The sequence below is a fragment of the Capra hircus genome, chromosome 18, assembly GCF_001704415.2.
Source record: "Capra hircus breed San Clemente chromosome 18, ASM170441v1, whole genome shotgun sequence".
Lineage (NCBI taxonomy): Eukaryota > Metazoa > Chordata > Mammalia > Artiodactyla > Bovidae > Capra > Capra hircus.
Window position 1 is genome coordinate 36581978 of NC_030825.1, and position 23376 is coordinate 36605353.

The 23376-nt window shown below is 51.5% G+C and overlaps 3 protein-coding genes across 3 annotated transcripts in view; 1 reads left to right on the top strand and 2 right to left on the bottom strand.

Moving 5' to 3' along the window:
- The window catches only part of RANBP10 (RAN binding protein 10), a 58080-nt gene extending 53006 nt beyond the window's left edge, over positions 1-5074 (bottom strand). The window contains exons 1-2 of the mRNA XM_005692156.3: positions 4731-5074; positions 3851-3962 (exon numbers count right to left, since the gene is read on the bottom strand). Of these exons, the coding sequence (XP_005692213.2) occupies positions 3851-3962; positions 4731-4965 (347 nt within the window). The 5' untranslated portion in view covers positions 4966-5074. The remainder of the gene's footprint in view (positions 1-3850; positions 3963-4730) is intronic.
- TSNAXIP1 (translin associated factor X interacting protein 1) lies at positions 5127-16404 on the top strand. The gene is made up of 16 exons (XM_005692462.3): positions 5127-5647; positions 7076-7178; positions 10688-10800; positions 10933-11056; positions 12167-12260; positions 12820-13016; positions 13427-13562; positions 13961-14130; positions 14202-14361; positions 14439-14569; positions 14712-14837; positions 14988-15140; positions 15242-15351; positions 15563-15689; positions 15782-15888; positions 16098-16404. The coding sequence occupies exons 1-16, from the start codon at positions 5601-5603 to the stop codon at positions 16336-16338; spliced, it is 2139 nt and encodes a 712-aa protein (XP_005692519.2). The 5' UTR covers positions 5127-5600; the 3' UTR covers positions 16339-16404.
- On the bottom strand, positions 16502-22609 carry CENPT (centromere protein T). The gene is made up of 13 exons (XM_013971318.2): positions 22251-22609; positions 21074-21164; positions 20846-20933; positions 20371-20467; positions 20113-20246; positions 19979-20015; positions 19613-19761; positions 18755-18955; positions 18126-18446; positions 17773-17863; positions 16997-17173; positions 16813-16917; positions 16502-16734 (listed from the first exon to the last, which is right to left on the bottom strand). The coding sequence occupies exons 1-13, from the start codon at positions 22490-22492 to the stop codon at positions 16611-16613; spliced, it is 1857 nt and encodes a 618-aa protein (XP_013826772.2). The 5' UTR covers positions 22493-22609; the 3' UTR covers positions 16502-16610.

The following is a 23376-nucleotide window of genomic DNA, read 5'->3' on the forward strand; positions in this document are numbered from 1 at the left end:
TGAGGGTCACACTGGAGCATCTGTCAGCCTGGCCAGCCACACCCTCTATGTGTCATCACTAAGAGCCGGAGACACCCAAAGGTCCACAAACTCTGCCTGAGCATGTCACTCCCAAGGGACCCTCAGTTTCAGGGCCTCCTTGGCTTCCTAACAAAATCAACTGAGATGCCCTTATCTCCTGGCACCAGGGGCAGGGCTCTGATGTCTCTTCATGGGGTTCCCAGCTCTGGTGACTCGGCAAAATGCAGCTGAAACCCGTCAGTGTGAGCCTAGCTCTTGGCTCAAACATAACCCTTTCCTTCTCTAGCCCTCCCCTATAATGTGAAGAGTGCCCAGATGTCAAGCCAGTTACCAACCAGGCTCATTTTAAGTCCAAAAGGTCTCACCTGCTGAGAAACTCCTATTCATCCCTCAAAACCATGCCCAGGCTCTGCCTCCTCACACAGACAGCCCTTCAGTCCATTCTTTCATAGGTAGGCCAAAGGCTCTCTGAGGACAAGGCTGGCCTGTGCAGGCTTTCCTGTTGTTCTCCCTGTACCAAGCATGCACTTGGCACACAGCAGGTACGAATCAATATAACCCTTGAAATAAAAAATCTTTCTAACTAGACACGCTTGAAAGTGAAAGTCACCTCTGACTCTTTGTGACCCTGTGGACTGTAGCCCGCCAGGTTCCTCTGTCCATGGAACTCTCTAGGCAAGAATACTGGAGTGGATTGTCATTTCCTTCTCCAGGGGATCTTCCCAACCCCTGGAATCCTCCCAACCCCTGGAATCCCGACCCAGGAATCAAACCTGGGTCTCCCGCATTGCTGGCAGATTCTTTACTGTCTGAGCCATAAGGGAATCAGACACGCTTAGTGTATTCTTTTATACAAAAGACATCTTCAGAGCAAAGGCCTTTCTGGAAAACAGGGACACTGATGACTGGGTTCATCAACACCTTTTAAAAAGGAGGCCTGTCCCCAAATCTACAGAAAAACAGGTCTACAGATCCAGCAGATGGTAAGGCACCCAAGCCCAGTCCACCACGTGCCACACCTCTCTGGTCCCACTCAGCACTAAGCACCTTTCAGCTCTCTAAGAACACTAGGACCTCCTAAGACTCCAACTGGACATTCTCTCCACCCAGGGGAAGAATGCAATAGGGAAAGGTGGCAGCGGCGTGGATGCACGTGTCTGGGGTCAGGTAAAGGCACCTGACAAGTTAGGCTGCTCCACTGCACGCCCTAAGCCCTGTGGCCAGGGTAGGTCACCAACATCCCTGGGGCTCAGGGCTCACCCATGAAACAGGTACATCATCATCCGCTCCAGCCACTTTCCACAGATGCGTGAAGATGGAACTAGATAATACAGGAAAGCTACACAACAGGTTAACACCTGGGTTGTGGACCAAACCCAGGTCAGAAACACACCTTCAACACTGACAGCAAACAGGAAACAAGCTGATCATTGTCTGCCCTGGAACAGCCCCTGGCCTCTTCAAAACCACACCTGGCCCATCTGGCTATATCCTAGCCATGAGAAGGCTTTCAGTAATTCCACAAAGAGGCCATAGGGGACATTCGTACACCTTTCCTCTGAAAGCGGTCAACTAAAGCAGGCCACCACAAGCATAAGTGACTCGCGACCTTTCTAAGACTGAGGTTTCCAGGTCAACCTCACAGCTATATTTACCACATGTAAAACTGCTGGGAAAGCTAGGAGAAGATGTTCAACTTTCTGCGGATTTGCAGGCAACACCGACAGTATGACAATCTGACAAGACACGGGGTCTTTTACAGCAAGATCCACTTATAACTGAAAGGTTAAAAGCCAGGTGAAGGAAACCGGGTCTCTGCATTTAAACACTCTCCTTCTGAAAAACTATTCCCTCCTTTTACTAGCTCAGCTGTTTTCCAAAATGATCCACCTTCCTACCTACAAGGTTAGGACGTGCCAGTCCACTTCCTTGGCAACATGAGACTGAAGCACCCATGTTTCAGTCTACACTGCAGCTATTTTTGCCGTGTTTGTTTCACCTTAAGAGGCCATTCTTATTCAGTTCAAGCACATTAAATGTATGTGCTTTTATCAGACGGTGGAAAGGGAAAATAGAAGGTTCAAAGTGAAAATCGCTCAGTCATGTCTGACTCTTTGCAACCCCATGGACTGCCCTGAATTCTCCAGGCCAGAATACTGGAGTGGGTAGCCTTTCCCTTCTCCAGGGGATCTTCCCAACCCAGGGATTGAACCCAGGTCTTCTGCATCGCAGGCAGATTCTCTACCAGCTGAGCCACAAGGGGAGCCCAAGAATACTGCAGTGGGGAGCCTATCCTTTCTGCAGTGGACCTTCCCGACCCAGGAATCGAACCGGGATCTCTCAAGGGAACCAACAGGGACTTCCCTGGTGGTCCAGTGACGAAGATTCCATACTCCAATGCAGGTGGACCTGCGTTCGATCCCGGGTTGGGGGGCTAAGGTCCCACACGCCACAAGCAAGACCTGGCACAGCCAAATAAACAAATATATTTTAAAATAAATAAATAAAGAGCTCTGATAATATAAACTTCCTATCTGTAAATTCACTACATGAGGATAAAAGTAAAAGATGTAATAGCTCGCCATGGTCAGAATTTCAGAATCACAGAATTCTGGGATTAAAGGTAGCTCAGATGCTGGCCTAGCTCCCCAGAGGACAGACAAGCAGATGGAAGCCCCATTACTACCCACAACCACAGAGCTGTCCCAGGCAGGGACAACTTCACCAAGGAAGCAGACACAGCTCCAATTCCAGCAGTCCTGCCCCTAGCAAAGCCCCCTGGCCATGCATTTTACAAGTACCACAAGGGGGACTGTCCCTTCAGAAAGGAAGTACTCTGAATGCTCAAGAACACACATTCAGGGTGGAACAAAGGTCACTGGTGGGGTTGGCAAACCACCCAAACCAGACCTACGGTTTGATGAGGAAAATCTTTCCAAGGCAGCTAAAATCATTGTATTTTATAACTTAAACACCTGCTTTGTGATAATCACCAGAAAAAAAGAGGCAAACTAGGAGAAGAAAAGGAAGAGAAATGAAAAATTTCCCCTCTGATTTCCTATATCTGCTTAGATCACCCTAAACTAGGGAGCCTCCCCAATGCTGACTTTAATGAGGACCTTCCTAAAGCTGGTCCAACTGGTGTTCAAGTCACTGGACTGAAAAACAAGTTTATGAGTAGCAAGGTCACCTGATTCTGACCATGTCCATGCTGTTTACCCTAAGATGACAGGCCAGTGGTTGCCACAGCTTTGATAAATGCTGCAAAGACTCTACTATCTCTTTGAAGTCCCCAGGGGCCTCTACATGACTAAATGCCATAAAAAGGAACCTTGAATACAGCAACAGTGTGAAAGGAGGGAAGTAACAAACACCACATAACAGTGGAGGAACTTCATTCCAGACGCTGAACTGTTAATGTAAACTTGTTACTTGTTTCCCTGACTTGTGAGGGAAACAGTCATTACATCATCACCAAAGAGAAGCCCCTCTTCTACAAAATGTACCTGCTGCTGCTAAGCCACTTGAGTCGTGTCCGACTCTGTACGACCCCAGAGACGGCAGCCCACCAGGCTACCCCGTCCCTGGGGTTCTCCAGGCAAGAACACTGGAGTGGGTTGCCATTGCCTTCTCCGACAAAATGTACCTACTTGCCATCAAAAGCTACTGCTTAGACCAGGTCATGACCACAGCCAGGTAACAGGCACCCACTACTCAACCCTTTGCAGCTCAGCAGCTCATACAGGCACAGGTGTCAACCAGGAGACCTCAAACTCTGACCACAGGGAACAGCTCAGTGTTGGGGGCAAGGTGGTCAGAAGGGGCTTACCCATCTCTTCCTTTGCTGACAATCTTCACCTCAAAGTAATAAATGCCACAGGCAGCAGGTATGGGGTGGGTGGCACGCACTGACGCCGCATCTTTGTGATTTTTGCCATGACCTAATAGAAGAGGACAAGGAAGAAATTTCAGCAGAGGGACATACAAATGGAAGCCTCATTCCTCTCTGCTCCATGGCAACTTTACCCCTTCATGGCCAGAGGAAGCCCTTACACAGTCCAAGAAATAATTAGACAACAACTAAGCAAATACATAAACCTCCCACCTTTGGTTCACCTCCTCCTAAGCACAGCAGCCCGGCCTGGGACTCTGTCCACCACAGAAACCACAGGAGGGTACATGCAATGTGGGTGCCTACATAAGAGACTTCCTCAGGATACACGCAGCCCACTCCGAAGAATAGGGGAGGGAGAGGCAGCCCTGGAAGATGCCCCTACGATTTGGGGCAGAACCTCAGGCCCTGTCTGGGATGTCTGGCAGGTGAGGAAGCTCATGGACCTCTGGTTGATGGAGGGGATGTGACCACCCTTTTCTTTAGACACTTTTGAAACTCAGCAGTGGTAAAGGGCTCAGCTAGAGTCCCTAGAGCTATCTCAGGACAAGCAGGAAGACCCTGGGAAGAAGGTCCAGCCCAGAACTGGTTCGGACACCTGTTGCGGTTCTCCTGACACCGGGTGTCTCAGGGCAGAGCAGACAAGGCAGTCAATCACTGGCCTGGTCAGCTCCACCACCCTAGACACCCTACAGGAGCTAAGGCCCAACCCGGAGCACCCGAGCTGGGGAAGGGACATGATGGAGCACCGGCCGGGCAGCACAGCTACCCCGAAGACACTCTGGTCTTTTCCTCCCCTCGGCCAGAAGGCCGATACCTTTATAGTGGACGCGGAGGTTGCCCTGGGAGAGGCCGATGTAGTTGTACTTGTCCTTGGGGCTCCAGGAGCGCGGCAGCGGCGTCTCGTGCTGGTTGACAGCGGGATACAGGCGCTGCAAGCGCCGGCTCAGTTCCTGCTCTCCTGGGGACGGCAGCCCGCACCCAGCGGCCCCGCCGGAGGAGTCTCCAACCTGAGGGCTCCCAGCTCCCGGGTCCGCCGTCGCCGCCGCCATCTTGGAGGGAGCTGCTATTGTGTCACTGGGGGCGGGGAAGAGCAGGACCAGATCCGCCCCGCTCAGCCAATGACCAGAGAGCCAACCAGGGCCGCAGGGAAACCGAGTCCCAGTCCTGCAACTCGCTTTGGACCCTGCCACGCCTCGCCACATTTTGGACTCCACTTCCCATAATGCAGAGTTCTCCAGGGGCGGACCAGCTCAGGCTGGTGGGGATTTCTGGGAGATGTAGTACAAACCTGCTCAGCCATAAGCCTGCTCAGCTAAGACATTGAGATACCGAAAACTACAATTCCCGCTGGCAACGCTGCTCCGGCCTCTCAGCTCACCTCCCTCCCCCGTGGCCTCTGTTTATGCCCCAGCCTCAGCTCCGGTCGCTAGGGTCATATCCGCTGTAATGACTGACTCTAAGGAGACCCTCAGTCCCTATTCCCCGTCCGAGCATACCTTCGCTGCTTGGCTTTCCTCCCGGCGCGCGGGAGCCGGATTCGAGGGCGTGACACAATCCTGATCCCGCCCCCGCCGATGGGCTGCTGGGATCTGGTCGCCATGGTGACGGACTGTACACTAGCACAGCTTCCCAGGCCGCGGGTGCGGGCTGCCCGGGTGCCCGACTGCCCGGCTGCCCTAGGGTCATGGACTCTCAGAACTCGCAAACCCTCAACTTCCCCACCACGTCGAGGTAGGCGCTTGGCGGTGTGAGGCCGGAGAGGAGGCTTTGCGTACTTCCAGAAAGAGAAAGGGTACCTGCTTCAGACCTCTGCACCTCCTGCCTTTTTCTATTGGTCTGGGCCTCCAGCCCCACAGGAACAGTGGTACAGAAACAATCTCAGATGATTTGTCAGCGCAGGAAGGTGGTTACATTCTAGTAAAAGGGTAAAGTGGAAGTGGAAGTCACTCAGTCGTGTCCGACTCTTTGCTACCCCATGGACTATACAGGCCAGAATACTGGAGTGGGTAGCCTTTCCCTTCTTCAGGGAATCTTCCCAACCCAGGAATCCAACCCAGGTCTCCCGCATTGCAGGCGGATTCTTTACCAGCTGAGCCACAGGGGAAGCCCAGTAAAAGGGGAGGCGCACTTTATCATTAGTAACAGCCGGCTTTTTCCTGTTAAGCGTGCATTAAGTGCCAAGTGCTCCATACACCATATTTAACCCTCACAGCAACTCTATGAGGTGGTAATATCACCGTTTTACAAACAAAGAAATAGAAGTCTGAAGAGATCATGTGTTTTACACATGTTTATAAGTCATGGAGCTGGTATTTGATCTCAGCCATGGGAGTCTCTAGATTTGAGCTCTTAGCCACAGGATAAACAGCCTCTTTACCCACTGGCTGAAGATAAAAAAGCATCTGTAAGCAGCCCAAGAACATCCTATAGCCTTAAGGTAGCACCTTCACAGGTGCAGCATCTGGACACTCCAAATATGATGATAACAAGCTCCTATAGCCAGAAAAGCCACAGCCAAATAAATATTTTTAAAAAAATTAAAAAATAAAACACTAGAACTTCTCAGAGGATTATGTGTTTAAAAAAAAAAAAAAGATTTGTCTCCATCTCCTTGTAAGGAAACTGGGCTGAGTGAAGTTAAATTACATGCCCAAGAGGATTCCTGTTAGAAGATAGATGTCAGCCTCTGGGTCCTATCAACTAGTAAGTAGAAAGTAGTAAGTACAAGCTCAAGACTCTCACCCTGACTCTTGACTCCAGACTCTGTACTTCTTGTCCTATAGCACCTGCCTTTGGTATCACACCCCTAGAATGTGCTGGTAATGTACATACAGTGATCATTAGAGCCACAGATGAATGCTGAAGGAAGTGTAGGCCTGCATGGTTTTATGGGTTCCTGGCAAGGGGTGTTATACCACTGCAGAATACATGAGATTCCAGTGATGAGGAGAATGTTTCTGGGAATGTGGAAAAATACTTTGAGCCCAGAATTGGGAGCTTGTTGACAGCACCTTTGGGAATCTGGCGGCAGCACTGGGAAGACCCAGAACCTGCCTTGGAGGAGAGAGGAGCCCATGTCTTGTGGTTCTGGGAAGGGTGGAAGTGCACTCCCCACTCAAGGCTCTGTCACCCACCCTTTCTTTCTCCTTCTCTGTGCAGAGCACACCTGCGGCCTTTAGGAGTGTCCATAGATGATTCCCTCTTCACAGAAACCAAGAATACCCAGAAACGCAAGCTTTCTCAGAAACGGAAGACACTGCTGGTTAGTGGCAATGTCCTGTGGGATCTCTAAATTTTGATCCCCAGTCAGGGGTGTGTCAGAGGCCAGGCCCACCAGCCTCTGAGGTGGGAGCATGCACACTTGCCACACCTCACCTGAAAAACCTTCCCAGACCAGCCCTTTCCCACAGATAACCTTCTCTTGCAACACAGCATTCTGGAGTGGACCTCATTTCTTCATCCAGCCTACCACGTGCCAGGCATTGTGCTTGGTGCTGCGACGGTCCCACCAGATCTATCAGGGTCTTTTAGAACTATGACTGTATCTTTTTTGTCTTTACAGCCCTAGTGCCTGATGTAGTACTTGAGTGGCTGCTACAATGTGTGCCATAACTGCTGTGAGTAGGTGTGTGAAGGCAGTAGCAAAGGATGTTCATCCACTGTGTTGCTGGCTCTGCACTGGAAGTAGGGACTCTATCAGTCTCAGGACAGTCTCTCCTTCCATTCCTGTTCTTTGACGTTTTTATATAAAAATGAATGCTGGGGAACTCCCTGGCAGTCCAGTGGTTAGGACTCTACACTTTCACTGCAGTGGGGAATGAGTGCCATCGCTGATTCTCCCCACAAATTTTAAAAAATGCTATGTTATTAAGATTTAGGAGTTTTGTTGATATGATCGTAAGATTGTTATTACTATTTAATCAGCAAACAGCCATTGTCCAAAAATCACAGGTAAAAAAACACATCTGAGCAAACTTGTAAGTCCAGCTCACCGTGGATAATTGTGGGCTGTGGTAGTTTTCCACTACACACTTAGGTGAGTGTGTCTTATGTAGATGGGAACGTGAGCTGTAGGTACCCTTTGTGAGGCTGGCGACTTCAAACATCAAAAACCTGATATCAGGGCGAGAAAGGGTAGTGTGGACTCTAAGCGGAGACCAAGCGCAGCCACATTACCGCATGATCCGGATTACTTGGGGCTCCCTGCCCCTCCAGCTGCCACCTACTCAGTGGGAGTGGGACCAGGCTCTCACTCCCTTTATTTTGCTCGTCGACAGTGATACCGTACTCACCCACCAGGGGGCGTTGCACTCTCCTGCAGTCCCTCCGACCCCCGGGCCGCCCTTCCCGTTTTCACCCGCAGGGGGAAGCAGAGAGCACAGCTCACTGGAACACCGCCTTCCAGCCACCCGCTCACCAGCTGTTTGATAACCAGACCAAAAAAGCAGCCTATGCCTGAAACCAAAATAGGGTAACCCCGTCTTCTCTTGACAGAAACGGCAGACAGCACTGGAAATCTGGCCTCTTATTTTTTAAGTTACCCAAAATAAGCTAAATTAAGCTTTATTTCTATGACTAAACTGGTTTTGTCTTCTCAGGGAATTTTCAAGGCTGGTCCCCCTTTGTTACTGTTCTTATATTTTCTGTTCTTTTTTGTTGAAGTATGGTTACTCTACAATGTGTTAGTTTCAACTGTACAGAAAAGTGATCCCATTATACATATATTCTTTTTCAGGTTTTTTTCCATTATAGGTGATTATTACAATTATATAGTAATTATTACATTATAGGTTATATTGAGTATATATCCCTGTGCTATACAGTAGGTCCTGTTGTTTACCAATTTTATGTATAGTCGTGTATATATGTTAATCCTCAAATCCTAATTTATCTCCCCCATGCCCATTCTGCTATCCCCTTTGGTAACTGTAAGTTTGTTTTCTGTGTCTGTGAGTCTGTTTTGTAAATAAGTTAACTTGTATAATTATTTTAGATTCCACATGTAACTGATATTATATTTATCTTTCTCTGACTCGCTTCATTAATATGATACTCTCTAGGTCCATCCACATTGCTGCAAATGGCATTATTTCATTCTTTTTTATGGCTGGGTAGTATTCCACTATTGGAGAAGGAAATGGCAACCCACTCCAGTGTTCTTGCCTGGAGAGTCCCACGGACGGCGGAGCCAGGTGGGCTGCCGTCTATGGGGTCGCACAGAGTCGGACACGACTGAAGCGATTTAGCAGCAGCAGCAGCATTCCACTATATATATATGTACCACATTTTCTTTACTTTGAGCTTTAAACTCTTCACAATTCTGTTTCATCATCTCTTCCCCCTCCCATGCTGTGTTTTTATTTATTCAACAAATATTTTTGTATTTCCACTGTGTATCAGGCATTGGTGATACAGTGGTAAGCAAGACATCTACTCTGTTTCTAAGAGAAGATGGGGGTGCGATGATGGGAAAGAGTGGGTGTTGGGATTGAAAAGAGTATCAGGGAGAACCCCTGAGATCCTAAATATGAATAGCCAGCCTGGAGCATTCTTGACCCTGGCAAAGCATGTGTGAATATATACACCCAATAAGTAGCATTTCTGTTGTTATATCATGCATCCAACTAAATCATGCTTCCCTAAATATTTATTCCACAATATTTGCTAAAGGCTACTTAAGACTATGAAGAGTGTTAACACAACACTGTAAATCAACCATACTGGAATTAAGGGAAAAAAAAGACTATGAAGAGTATGAAGTGTGATGCTATCAATTCTGGAAGTGCAGAGATAGGTCAACCCAAACCCCCAGAGGCTGGAGTCCTCCCTGAGACCTAACGACAAAACTTACTATGTACTTTCCAAAATATTCTGGGAAAGGATAGATAATTGCAAGACTGAGATAAAATAGGTAGAACTAAGAATGCAAAGAAGAGCCCAAGGGGCAATTACCACCCTAAGAGGGTCAGGAGCCAGCTACCATTAGTCTGGAAGGACTCCTAGAACCTGGATATGTGGGACATGGGAGGTAGGCCTGGCCTCCATCCCAGAAGAACCTGGAAGCTGGGCTCAGGGCCACAGAGCAGGCTTTAATATTGAATTCAATAATTCAATGTTTTGGTTTTTTTTAACTTCAAAGTAATTTATGCATTGTAGAAAATTTTGAAAAATACACAATTATAGATACAAAAGCACCCATGGGCCTATCGTTACAGAATAACTGCTGATATTCTTTTCGGTTATTTCTTCCTTCTTTTCTGGTTTTTCATCTTATCTGGTTGTGCTTATTCCCTAATTTCAGGCTTTACTTAACCCTTGCTAAAACCTATGTTAAGCCTCTTTGTAAATATTTCATGGCTGCACAATAGCCTTCTATTTTTAGATACTTAAGGAGTTTTCTGACTCTTTTCATAATCATAAGGCTTTGAGGACCTTATGATAGAGCTGCCACTTCACCTCTGTGCCCTCTGCACTGGCCAGCCCAGACCTCAGCTTCAGCTGGCCTGCTCTCCATGGGCATAGGCCCGTTCATAGCTCTTCAAAAGTGTTGCTGTTTCCCTGAGGTTTTGGTGCTACCCAGGTAGTGGAAGTGTGGAGTCCTAAGCACTGGACCACCAGGGAATTCCCATAAGGACCACAGTCTTAGCTGTGAACCATATTAAGAGGTGTTGTCGGGGAGGAAAGACCCAGGAGTGGAAGGAGGAGCCTGAAAAAGAACATCAGGAAGGGGAGCAATGTTGTCATGGTAACCCCACCTGTCCCTTCTTATAGTCTGGTTCATTCTCCATTGGTGGCCACCTGTCCCCATGGCCCAGATACATCAGTGACCAGACCATTCTGCATAATCGAAAGCCCTGTTCAGATGACTACCGGAAGCGGGCAGGGTAAGCCAGGGTCAGCCTGATGGTGGATAGACTGGGTCCAGAAACAGTACAGGGATGTGTGCTGCCACAGACCTGTGGGGCATGAGGGTCCGGCAGGGTGTTCATGGCATCTCAGCTCACCACCCCCTGCAGTAGCTTGCAGCAGCCCCTGGGCACAACCAAGCCGAGGTACCTGGAGCAGCTTGAGAACTACCTGCGCAAGGAGCTCCTCCTGCTGGACCTAAGCACAGATTCTGCCCAGGAACTAAGGCTGCAGGTCAGAACCACAGAAACCCTGCAGGGAGGCAGGGGCAGGGCTGCCAAGAAACCTTACTCGCCGGGACTGGGCACTTCAGATTTTCTGCAGAGACCAGCCTTCCCCAGCTCTTTTGGGTTCCCCATTCCTGGTAAGAGAAACAGGTTCTATGACAAAGCCAGTGAGCAAGCAAAGTGACCAGGGTGGAACCAAAACTCTCCTGACGCTTGGGCTTCTTGACCTGAGTAGGTGGCCTGGATACTGTCTCCAGTCCCTTCTGTGATCCCCAGCACCCACCTTGGGTCATTCGATATTAGTGAATAGAGCCTGAATCCAGACAGTTGGGCGAGCAGGGGTCATAAAATGTCCACCAGCCCAGTCACACTAGCCCCAAGCTTGAGGAACTTAGCCAAGACAGAAAGAAATCTGGATGTAACCTAGACTCTGATGCATATCAGGAGAGTAATCACCCAATTCCTGCTCAAATGGAAATGATGATGGGAAACCCCACAATTCTTAGTCACTGCCACAAGCATTTGCTGAGCACTGTCTGTGTGCAGGCTCTGGATGGGGCATAGATATGGCCTCATGAGCTAAAAGGAAACTCGCCAACAAGGAAGCAGAAGCTGAGAGGGCATCCAGCTTCACAGCAGTGGAACTAGGACTCAAACTCAGGGTGGGTTCAGGAGTCTGTGCTTATTCCAGTACACAATGTTGCTTCCAAAAGCTTCCTGTGTCCAGGTAGGACAGGAAAGCACATGTCTCATTGGAGTTTGGAATGCAAGATTAGAGCCCAAAGTGCTGTACATGGGGGAGGGGTGTTGGTGAGAGGCCAGCTGAAGCACAGTGAATGGAGGAGCCTGGCTCTCTGGAGAGCCAGAGAGGGGGCACAGGTAGAGAGGGGGAGGTCCTGACCCAGGTTGCCTGCCAGGTCTCCAGAGAGCAGTTTAGAGGGATGGACTCAGCTCCCGGACTGTGCGAGACCCTAGTGGTGCCTGCGGCATTTATTTGAATGTGAATCGACTGGCAGCTTCATACTAGAACCCTTCTAAGTTGAGCAAAGAAACACTTAGGTCCCACTGAGGGTAGCAGCTATAGGCCAGGAGATGACAGTTTCCCTTTTCTTGCCAGCCTTACAGAGAGATCTTTGAATTCTTCATAGAGGACTTCAAAACATACAAGCCATTGCTGTCCTCCATCAAGAATGCATATGAGGTGATGCTGGGTAAGACTGTAGCCTCTCTGCCTGGGCCCAGCCTGGAAGAGGCACAGAAGATCCTATTTTGGTCTTCTGGGTTCTGCAGGGGTCTGGGGTACCTACAAACTGGGCTTCGAGGTCACCAAGCCTTCTTGCTTACACTCTTCCGTGATAGGGCACCCCAGGGCAACCAACTACTGCCCATTCTTGGAAGCATGGTGGGGCGGTATCTGTAGGAAACAGCATCTTTTCTATTGAGACTGAAGCCCAGAAAGGAGTGTGTAGTTCAGGGAAGTGAGGGGGCTTCCCTCCCCAGGCTCAGGAGGTGCTGGGCATGGCACAGCTGCAGAACTAAAAACTGTACAGGGAAGGTGCAGAGGTGAGACCCCGGTCCTCACCTGGACTCTGCCCCTGGTTGAAAACCAAGTGCAGGAAGTTCTTAAGCAGGGAGTATAGACTTTGAATGGGAGTATAGACTTCTTGAGTTTGCAAGGGACATAGCTGCTCACTGTGACCTCAGATCAGTGTCTGCTGGCTGTTTGTCTTCCATGACCCCAAAAGGACTCCCCTACCTGTCCCTGCTTAGCCCACCAAAGGGAGAAAATTCGGGCTCTGGAGCCCCTGAAGGCCAAGCTGATCACTGTGAATGAGAACTGCAATGAGAGGATTCTGGCCATGAGGGCTGAGGAGAGAGATGAAATCTCCACGCTGAAGAAAGAGAAGATGAATTTGCTAAAACTCATTGACAAGAAGAATGAGGAGAAGATCTCACTGCAGACTGAGGTGAAAAGGGAGTAACGTGGTGCCCAACTCCCTGAATTCCTGCCACCCCACCCCACGGATGACCTTGAGGCCTTTGGCACTGGTGTGACCCCCTGGCTCTCTCTACCCTTCTACCTGGAATGACATACAGAGCCACCACCTGCTCCCAAACCCCGCTTCCACATGCTGCCCTCCTCCTTGGCCCGGCATTGCCTCAGTGTGGCCCTCAGTGCCAACAGAGTCCTACTCCTTGGCTGCCAGACCTTCTCCACAGAAGGAAGCTTCGGCACTTTGACAGGAACCACCAGTCTCCTCCCCTTCCTCCCTTTCTTGTTCCCAGGCCCTGGTAGGGCCGCCCAGCACCCACCCATCCGCTGTAGTGATGAGCTGTCCAGAGACAGCCCCTGACCACAGAGCCATCTCCCCAACAGGTGACCAAACTGAGGAAGAACCTGGCTGAGGAGTATCTGCACTACCTCAGTGAGAGAGATGCCCGGAAGATCCTCATCGCAGACCTGAATGAGCTACGCTACCAGCGGGAAGACATGTCACTAGCCCAGTCCCCAGGTAAGCCTGAGGTGGGTTTCTGCCCTGCTGGAGAGAAGCCTGACTCTCACCACTCACTCCCATGTATTCATTGCTCCTGATATTGCTCATTCCATGCTCACTCCCAGTGAGAGATGTTCCTACTGCCATCAGGGTCTGTGGATCTTCTGAGCTGGCCTAACAATCAGACTTCTTATTTATGTAGGAAAACAATCGCTGGCAGTTGAGACAACCTAGACTCCCCAAGGGCTGCACAGGCCTGGTATTCCACGGCCTGGGCTTCTCTAAGCTCAGTACTACAGTGGTAGCATGATGGAAAGACTTAGTGGTTCTGGGACGTGCCCTGAGAGACACTCAACCCTGTCCTGGGCTACAGGCCCCAGAGCCAGGGTGATGCGAGCCGGCGGGCCTCCCGGCAGGCGTCTGGGGAGAGGACCCCGTGAAGCTAACAGTGGCTCTGAAGATGGCCCGGCAAGACTTAACCCGCACACAGATGGAACTCAACACCATGAAGGCCAACTTTGGAGATGTGGTGCCCAGGAGGGACTTTGAAATGCAGGAGAAGACCCTCAAGGAACTGCAGGAGCAGGTGCTGGTGGGCACACAGGGTACGGCAGGGCCACACAGGTGGGTAGCAAGGACCAATCACCCTGCCCACAGCTGGAGAGCCTGAGAGACGACTATGAAGAGGTCCGCAAGGAGCACGAGATGCTGCTGCAGTTGCACATGAGCACACTGAAGGAGCGGGACCAGTTCTACTCCGAGCTGCAGGAGATCCAGCGCACCTCCACACCACGGCCAGACTGGTCCAAGTGTGAAGGTAACGCTGGCCCTTGGGGCCCTAGAGACTGCACAAGTGTGGTCTGGACTCCAGCTCCCTCTCCCCAACCCCTGCAGATGTGGTGGCTGGAGGACGAGATCGCTGGCACATGCTGGCTGAGGGCAAGAACAGTGACCAGCTGGTGGACGTGCTCCTGGAGGAGATTGGCGAGGGGCTGCTCCGGGAGAAAGACTTCTTCCCTGGTCTGGTAGGGGAGTCCCTGGGCTCGGGGAATAGCCAGGCCTCACTGCAGACAAAACAAGGTTCTGGGGGAATGATGTGGGGCTCTGCCCTGCTTGTTGGTGGGGCTACAACTGGCCCCAGAGATGAGCTGACATGGTTCCTTTCAGGGCTATGGGGAATCCATCCCCCCTTTCCTTCGGTTTGATGGCATTGTGGAGAACAAGAAGCCAACCAAGAAGGAAGTGGTAAAACTCCTCAAGGATGCCTGGAAGGAACGTATCACTGAGGAGCAGGTCAGATCTCTCCAGCTGTTTTAGCCTGGCATGGCCGCCTGAGTCCTCCAGTGGTGGAGAGCAGACGTGGACAAGGGCGGGGGGTGTTCCCTCAAGGTGCTAGGGAACTGGGAGGAGGGCCAACCAAGCAATCTTCCCCCTACCCTGCAGAAAGAGAAGTTCCCAGATTTCTTCTTCAGTTTCCTGGAGCGCCACTTTGGGCCTGGTGATGCCATGGCCTGGGCTTACACCATTTTTGAATATATCAAGCTCTTCCATACCAATGAAGTCATGAGCCAGTTCTATGCAGTCTTGATGGGAAAGGTAAGCTTGGGCCTGGCTCTCTACCCTTTGTCCCCAGCATAGGCCAGCTCTGTCCCTACTCCTCTAGGAAACAGGGAGATAGTCAATGCTTCCTCCCATAGAGGAAAGAGAGTGTGTACATCAAGCAGAAGGAGACCATAGCACAGCTGCTGAAGGAGATGACAAGCGTTGACAGCCAGAATGAGGGGCTACTAACCATGGAGCAGTTAAGGTGAGAGACCAGGTGGGTCACCCCAAATTCCAGCCCAACATGCCCTCTGGCCTGGTTCCCAGCTATGCAGGGGGAAGGGGAGCCTGGTGGGAAAAGGCCAGAACCTCAAGGCATGCTGCCCTTCTGAGCACTAGTAGGACTGGCAGAGGGGTGCAGGAAGATGGGTAAGCAGGCCTCTGCCAGGCCCGTCAGCCCTCATGTCTCCCTACAGTGCTGTCCTCAAGAGCACCTTCCCTTTGAAGAAGGATGAGAGAATTCAGGAGTTGATGGAGGCAGGGGGCTGGCATCCCAGCAGCAGCAATGCAGACTTGCTCAACTACCGCATGTTGTTTATGGAGGTGGGTCGGGGCCCAGGATTTGCCCAGCCCTGACCTAGCCTCTGCCTAGACTAGCCCGTGTATCTTCACCCTGCCTTGTGGCCCCTTCCCAGGATGAGGAGGGCCAGAGCGTGCCCTTTGTGCAAAAGCTGTGGGAACAGTACATGGTGGAAAAGGATGAATACTTAAACGAGTTAAAGCAGGAGCTGGGCCTGGAACTGTGAGTGATCCTGGGGCCCACAGGCTCATCTAGTCATAGGCAAGTCCTGCAGGCTGGGCCACAAAGTAGCAGCTCCAGCCCCTGGGTCTCCCTAAGCACCAAGCTTGCTGCTGGGCCTTACATACCACTCAAGCCTGGGAGAGGGCATCTTGGGCTCTGGGTAGAGAGCAGAGGGTCAAGGTCTGTCTCTCTCTTTCTTTCTGGGACAGCAACGAGGAGGTGACCCTACCCAAGGTACGTGAGGCCCTGATGAACATTGATCCCAGCCTGGACAAGCAGACCCTGAACCACTATTTGAGGCAAGCCTTCCAGCTCCCCATGACGGAAATGCTAGAGGAGGGTGAGGAAAGGGAAGAGGGCACTGTGACACAGCTCCAGACTGCACTAGAACAGCTTCAGATGAGTGACATTAGGCGTATGGGGCCTCGGGAGCCGGAACCTGCAAGCTAAGGCCACTGGGGCAGCCTAAGTGCTCCCATGCTGCTAACCTCTGATTGTTGTTATAAAATTCTTTGTCTGAACCCATGCTATTCTCTAGGTTATGCTGGGGAGTCAAGGGGAGGGGCTTGGTCCCTGCCTGGCTGTCCCAGGAAATGCATCAAAACACAGCATATTCTGCTTGTGACACTTTATTGATGCTGAAGGGTAGGGAGGAAACCTACAAGTGTATGTGGGACCAAGCAACCCCAGGTGGGAACAGGGCAGCTGTTGAGTCCTGACCCCTACTGGGTGGGGAAGACAGAGTTGCCACTGAAGGCACAAGGGATGAGCAGCTGCCGGTACTCCAGGGGCAGGTGCCGCTCCACAAGCACGTGGAGGGAGACTTGGTCAGAGACCAGGCCCTGCCTGCAGCAGAGGACAGAGAATGAGAGAATCAGAGCCAGCATTCCCACACCCAGTACCTCCCTGCTTCCATCCACTTACCTTCGCAACAGCAGCTCCAGGTCCTCTGGACTCACGGTCTTGCGCCCAGCATGAGCAGCAAATACCTCCAAGTCGTCACAAAGATGCTGGAAGTACTTGTCCAGGCTGCCAGGAAGGTTGGGGTAGGACAGACTGTTCATAATCTCAGGGGCTCCTCTCCCCAACCTAAATGTCAAGGACTCACCACTTCTCCACCATCTCCACAGCCTTCTTCTCCATGGGCATCTTAGCATAGAAGCTAAAGAGTTTTGCATAGTGGTTCAGTCCAGCCTTGTAGGGATCTTGACGGGGTCTGGAGCCAGGGATTCGGGGCCTGGGAGGAATCCTGGCCGACAGACGCTTTGGGAGTTCTGAAGGTAACCTGGAGACAAGAAGTGAACAGAGTTAAGCTAAATGCTCCCTTAAGAGGCCCCTAATCAAAGATAAATCTTGCTGGCTCCTGCCAAGATTGGGGTCCTTGTGCTCCTTTGCCAGCCTGGGCCTACAGTTCCAACCAGTTCTGGGGGGCAATGGAGATACGGGGCTATGTAGAAGCCTGGTCTTTCCCTGGGGCCCTGATGCTTCACAAACTGGACACAATGTCCCCGTCTCACTTCATCATACAAACCACTACTCAGGCCCATGCTTTGGCACAGACACTCCTCTACCCCTGCCCCACCCCTGGCTATTGCTGCCTGTCCCATTCTGCTAATCCTTCGCCAGGAAGCCTCCTCTGACTACCTATTAGCCCAGGTACTTCCCCCTGGTCAGGCTCTTCTAAGCCCCTGCAAGCAGCATGGGATTACAGATGTGCTCTCAGTGAGCCCTGCCCAGCCCACCTCAGGGTGCTCTACTGGGTCACATCTGCATACCTACAGGAAGAGTAATAACCCTATGGTGCCCAATGACAACTTCCTTCTAAGGGGACAGTGCCTGTCCCCTTCTAAGAGGCCCGTGTGGAACAGGGTCATGGGATCTTACACTGCAGTGCTTGGTGGTGGAGCTGGCTCAGGAGACTGAAGTCGCCTGGTCCGAAGGAACTCTGGAGTGCTGGGGGCCAATTTTGGACTTGCTGCAGAGGAAGCACAGGGTTATAGGAGGCTCAGGCCTGACCATCTCACCCAACCCTGACAGCCCACAGCTCCCTTATCCTGTTCTTTGATGGTTTTATCTAGCTCCGGCCAAGCAAGGTGCCCTTTGCAGTTTCCCTGGCCCAAGACTACCTGTGCCCAGAAACACAAGCTAGGTTAAGTCCCTCCTCTGAGGCCAGGAACATAGCTGTCACTTACCCACCCACTCCCTAATCCCTGCACTGGGCCCGTTACCCAACCTACCAGAGGGGTCTTCATCCTCTGAAGATCCTTCTGGCTCCTTGGCCTCAATAGACCCCAAGGATCCCGCTGCTTCTGCCACCTCTGTGTGTCCTTCAGGCTCTTCTGCCCTAGCAGATCCTTGTTCTTCTGCTGCCTTCTCCACTTCCCTCACACTCATGCTTTCCTCCATACTTTCTTCTGCTTCCTCACCTACTCCATTCTGTAGGGGCTCTACACCATCTTCTCCAGAGATACTGCTGATGTTTGGAAAGCCCACAGCAAGGGCTTCAACCTCCTCCACCTTTCTTGCCAGAAGCTGGGCTGGTTTCCCAGGACCTGAGTCTAGGGGACAGAATACACACTGGAAAAGTAGTAGGCCAGGGCTGTAGCTCTGAGAGGGTAAAGACGAAGTAGTAAAACCCAGCCTCGCACATCAAGGAGGGAAGAAGGCCAGAGGCGGCACCAGGGTACTGGTTTGGAGTGTCCTGGCCTAACACTGACTTTGCTATTGGATGAACGGATCAAGAGCCCTCTAAAAGGACTTGGGGGAGGGGGAAGGACACACCTATGGGCCTGAGGAGGAAAAACCACCGATGCCAATTCTTGCTCAAGCTAGGCTAGACTCCAGGTCGCATGCCCCACATACTCACGGTTGTTCTGAAGTCCAGGCCCACTGCTCCATGTCCTGCGACTGGCAGGCCCCTCCACTTCTTTGGCCCCAGAGGGAGAGGGACAAGGCAGGGAGTGGTGTACACTGGGGGAATGGCCAGCCAAGGGCTGAGAGAAGGGCTGGGTGTCCTCCAACACTGTGTCTGTTGGCACAGTACCAACAGGGGTTCTGTGGCTCTCACCTGGAAATCAAAGGCCAGGTGGCACTCAGAATTTTGCCCACCTGCTGCTACCCAGTCACCAGGGCCTAAGTAGTAGGTCTATGAGTCTACCCAAGTGGCCCTCAGAAAGAGAAGACTACCTAGCACTCAGCTTAATCTCCCTTCCACAGCTCTCCTTGCTTACCTCCCCGCTCCTCAGCCTGGCATCCCCAGGCTCCAGAGCTTGCCCCACTCAAACTGCTCACCCATGCCTCCATTCTCCACTTCTTACTCAGGTCCCTCTGCCAGAAACCCTTCTCTTGCCGTGATGAACTTCATTTGTTTTCTAGAATCAGGCTCCCAGGTCCACTCTGGCTGACCAGCTCATCCTGAAACTTAGCCCTTTTCAATCTTCCAATAAGCTCCAGCCACCATATCACACCCCTTTCCTACCCTGAGTCCTGTAGCTCTTCAAGGATACAGGGTTCTGGAAGATACTGAGGGACTAAGACTGGACCCACGAGAAAAGAGGCAAATTGTGAAAAGAAACCAGGAAGTCTTCCTAGATCTACTGGCCAGGACTACTGACCATTCCTGACACAAAGGAGAGAGAAGCAACCTTAGACTCAACAGCACCTCCCATCAATCATGGGGTAGAAGCTTTCCCCATTGACTAGAAGAGGAAAATCTCAACCTTACCTGGAGGAGCCACAGCCAGGGAAGTATCTCGCAGATCCTGCAAAAATGTACCCACATCTACTACTCGGCGAGTAGGAGGTCTGCGAGCCAAACCAGGCCTCTTCACTGATTGTGGCTGGAGAGGCATGGCAAAGGTCAAGTTGAGAGAGCTGATGGGAGGGATAAGGCACAAAGGAAAGTCAGGTACCTGAGGCCTAACCCCCTTTCCCCACCACAGAAATTCCCCCAGCTCCCCTGGTGCTCTCATCTTTTTGAACAGCTACCATGCTGTGAGCATGGAGGAGTACGGTCAGATTCCCTCCTAGTCAGCACCTCCTTTCCCAAGCCTCTCTTCCACCAATTCCCAGAATAAATAGGCAACAGCACCTGGTGAGGGAAGAGGCATCAGCATTCTCACGAGGCTCTACAGAAGATGTAAAAAGAAACCGTAAGTTACCAGGCCTCCTCAGCCTCTCCAGAGGACAGAGGAGGGTGGCCACAGGTGTTGTCCAGGACCTCACCTTGGGAAAGATGCCCCCAGTCCATTCCTTGCTGAAACTCTGACAACCTCAGCCTCTGCTTCCTTCTGCCAGGAGCCAGCAGACCTGGAGCCAGGGTTGTGGGGGGCTCAAGTTCAGGAAGTTGCAGCTCCAGACTACAAGGATGGAGCTTATCTCAGACAGACTAGGACACCCAATTCTGGCTCTTGGGGCCCCCAAAGAGACTCCCTGACCAGTAATGCCCCCAACAGCCCAGTCCAAGGGGGGAATTTACTGTACCTGCCCCGACTGCTTTCCCGTCTGGTATGCTGGACCACCTGTGGTGATGGCACCAGCTTTACGACAGCCTCTGGCTTTACAATGGAAGATTCGGGAGCTGTAGAAATAGCAAGGAGAGGACTTCCCAGGTGGTGCAGTGGGTAAGAATCTGCCTGCCAATGCAGGGGACTCTGGTGGGGAAGATTCCACATGCTGTGTAGCAACCAACCCTGAGAGGCACAACTACTGAAGCCCACGCACCCTAAAGCCTGTGCTCTGCAGTAAGAGAAGCCACTGCAATGAGAAACCCACGCACTGCAATGAAGAGTAGCCTGCACTTGCTGCAACTAGAGAAAGCCCACACACAGCAGTGAAGACTCATTGCAACCAAAAATAAAGAGCAAAGAGAGCATGAAGCTGACAGGGCAGGCTACCCTAAATGAGGGATATCATGGGGCTGGAGCCTGATTCTTACTGCAGGCCAGTGCTTGCTCACCAGTTAGTATGATGTTCTTCAACAGAGTCCGGGGTGTCTGTTCCTCCAGGTGTCCACTGGCTTGAATACGGGCCAATCTGTCAACAGACTTTGGGGAAAAGCACCAAGCAATCAGTCTGTTCTTTTGCCTTGAGAGTCCTTCCAGGTGGGCTCCAGAGCAGAGCTAGAACTCAAGGGCCCCCTGAAGGCAACCAGAGCCCTATAGTGGTCAGTGGGTAGGGCACTTACCGCTGCTGTATGAGATCGACGCCTGGCAGTCATCTTTGTTTGACTCCTCTGCCTCCTAGTGGAAGGTGTTTCAAGCAGGTCTCTCTGGGCACTGTGAAAAATCAGCAACTGTGAGAATCATGTAGGAAAGGGGAACAAGAGGAATTAGAGACATATCTTCATCTGGGATCTTGGCTGAAGTCTTCTACACTCAGGGACAGGGACCTAGAAACCACTTGCCCCTCCCATAGCCGTGTTCCCAGTCTTGTGTCAACAGGGTTGTGGATGAAAGGGAGCCAGAGAAGAATGGGAAGAGAAAGGAAATATGACGACCCAGCCAGAGCGAAGGGCTGAGGAAGACTTCACAGAGGTGACTTTGGCAGAATCAGGGGTCCACACTGATAAGTGGAACAACTGGAAAAGTATCCGTTCTAGACATTAAAACAAAACAAGGATATTAAAAAAATTTTTAAACCTTTTAAGTACTCTTCAAGGTCGGACAGCAACCTCCACATGGGTCACTCTAGCCCTAGTTTTTCCAGTCCAATCTCCTCTCAGATTCCAGAACTACATAAATGTTCCTATGGCATAACTCCCACCTCGTCACTCATAGGTGTAAAAGCTATAGTGAATGGCTTCTCATTGTCTATAAAGGAACAGGAACGCCCCAGAATGTCAGCAGACGCCATCTTCCACACCTTCTGCACCATGAGCTCACCACCACCCTCACCCACTGACACTCCCACCACGTCCGGCCAAATTCCCTGCTCCCTAGCAAAGCATGGTTCCAGTTCCTGCCTCCCGACTGCTACCCAAGCTGTTCTCTCCAATTCCTTCCCCATCTTTCAGCTGGGAACGAACCGCCTGGGAGGCTGTTCAGGGCAGATGCCTGGAAAACTGGCCTAGAGAACAGAGCAGAAGACCAGATTCTGAGCAAATATCATTTGCTTCCAAAAGCGCCCCCCCCTCCCCCAATGACGCCTGCATAATTGAGTTCTGAGGTCCTGAGCGGCCTGGAGGCTCAGGGGTCGGGGCACAAACAGATGACCCGAGCCCAGCGGGGAGAAAGGAGCCTGGTCTGAGTCCTGGGCTCTGCTCTTATCCGGAACTCAGTTTCCCTCTCCAAACTGAGTCAGCGCGGGACCCCATCTCCAAGGGCCTGTGGTTGCTCTTGTGCTGGGGCAGCGGCCTCACATACCCAGACCGAGTACTCCGAGCTCGCCGCGGTGTGCGTGGGTCCGCTGTATCCAGCACCCGCCGTAGCAGTGTGCGTGTCGTAGGCTCGCTGTCAGGGCTAAAGTTGTCGGCCATCGCCTCAGCTGCCCACTTTCCCAACGGCTTGGCTATCCACAGCCGTCTCCTTCCCGCCGCCACATTTAAGCCAACTATCGCGATGCTTCGAATTAGGTCAACTCTCGTAAAGCAACCGCACAGCCCCATGGGAATTGCAGTTCTAGTCCTGCAGCGGCCTTCTCTCGGTATGTACAATGGTGGTTGCAAACTGGTTTTGCAGGCATCCTTACCTTGTGTGTTGTGTTCAATTGCTCAGTCGTGTCCATCTCTTAGCGACCCTGTGGACTGTAGGCCGCCAGACTCCTCTGCCCGTAGAATTTTCCTGGCAAAAATACTGGAGTGGGTTGCAGTTTCCTCCTCCAGTGTTCTTGCCTGGAGAATCCCAGGGAGCCCGGTGGGCTGCCATCTATGGGGTCGCATAGAGTCGGACACGACTGAAGCGACTTAGCAGCAGCAGCAGCAGCAGCCTACAGGGGATCTTCCCAACCCAGGGATCAAACCTGCGTCTCCTGTATCTCTTGCATTGCAGGCAGATTCCTTCCCACTAAGCCACTGGGGAAGAAGCCCCATCCTTGAGCCTGGGCAAATATAGACAACCATTCAAAACCTCGGTTTCCTTACCTGTAAGAGGAGGGTACTCTTGCCTAGAAAACCCCATGGGCAGAGGAGCCTGGTAGGCTGCAGTCCATGGGGTCGCGAAGAGTCGGACACGACTGAGCGACTTCACTTTCACTTTTCACTTTCCTGCGCTGGAGAAGGAAATGGCAACCCACTCCAGTGTTCTTGCCTGGAGAATCCCAGGGACAGAGGAGCCTGGTGCGACAGAGGAATCCTATGGGGTCGCACAGAGTCAGACACGACTAAAGCGACTTAGCAGCAGCAGCAGCCACAGCAAGAGGAGGGTGATACCCACCTAATAAGGGTATATGTGTATGTGTGTAATGACTCAAAGAGATAATGTTTAACTCAGGATCTGACATATAATAAGCCAGGCCACAAAAAAAATAGCAGCTACTTTTGTTAGAATGTCT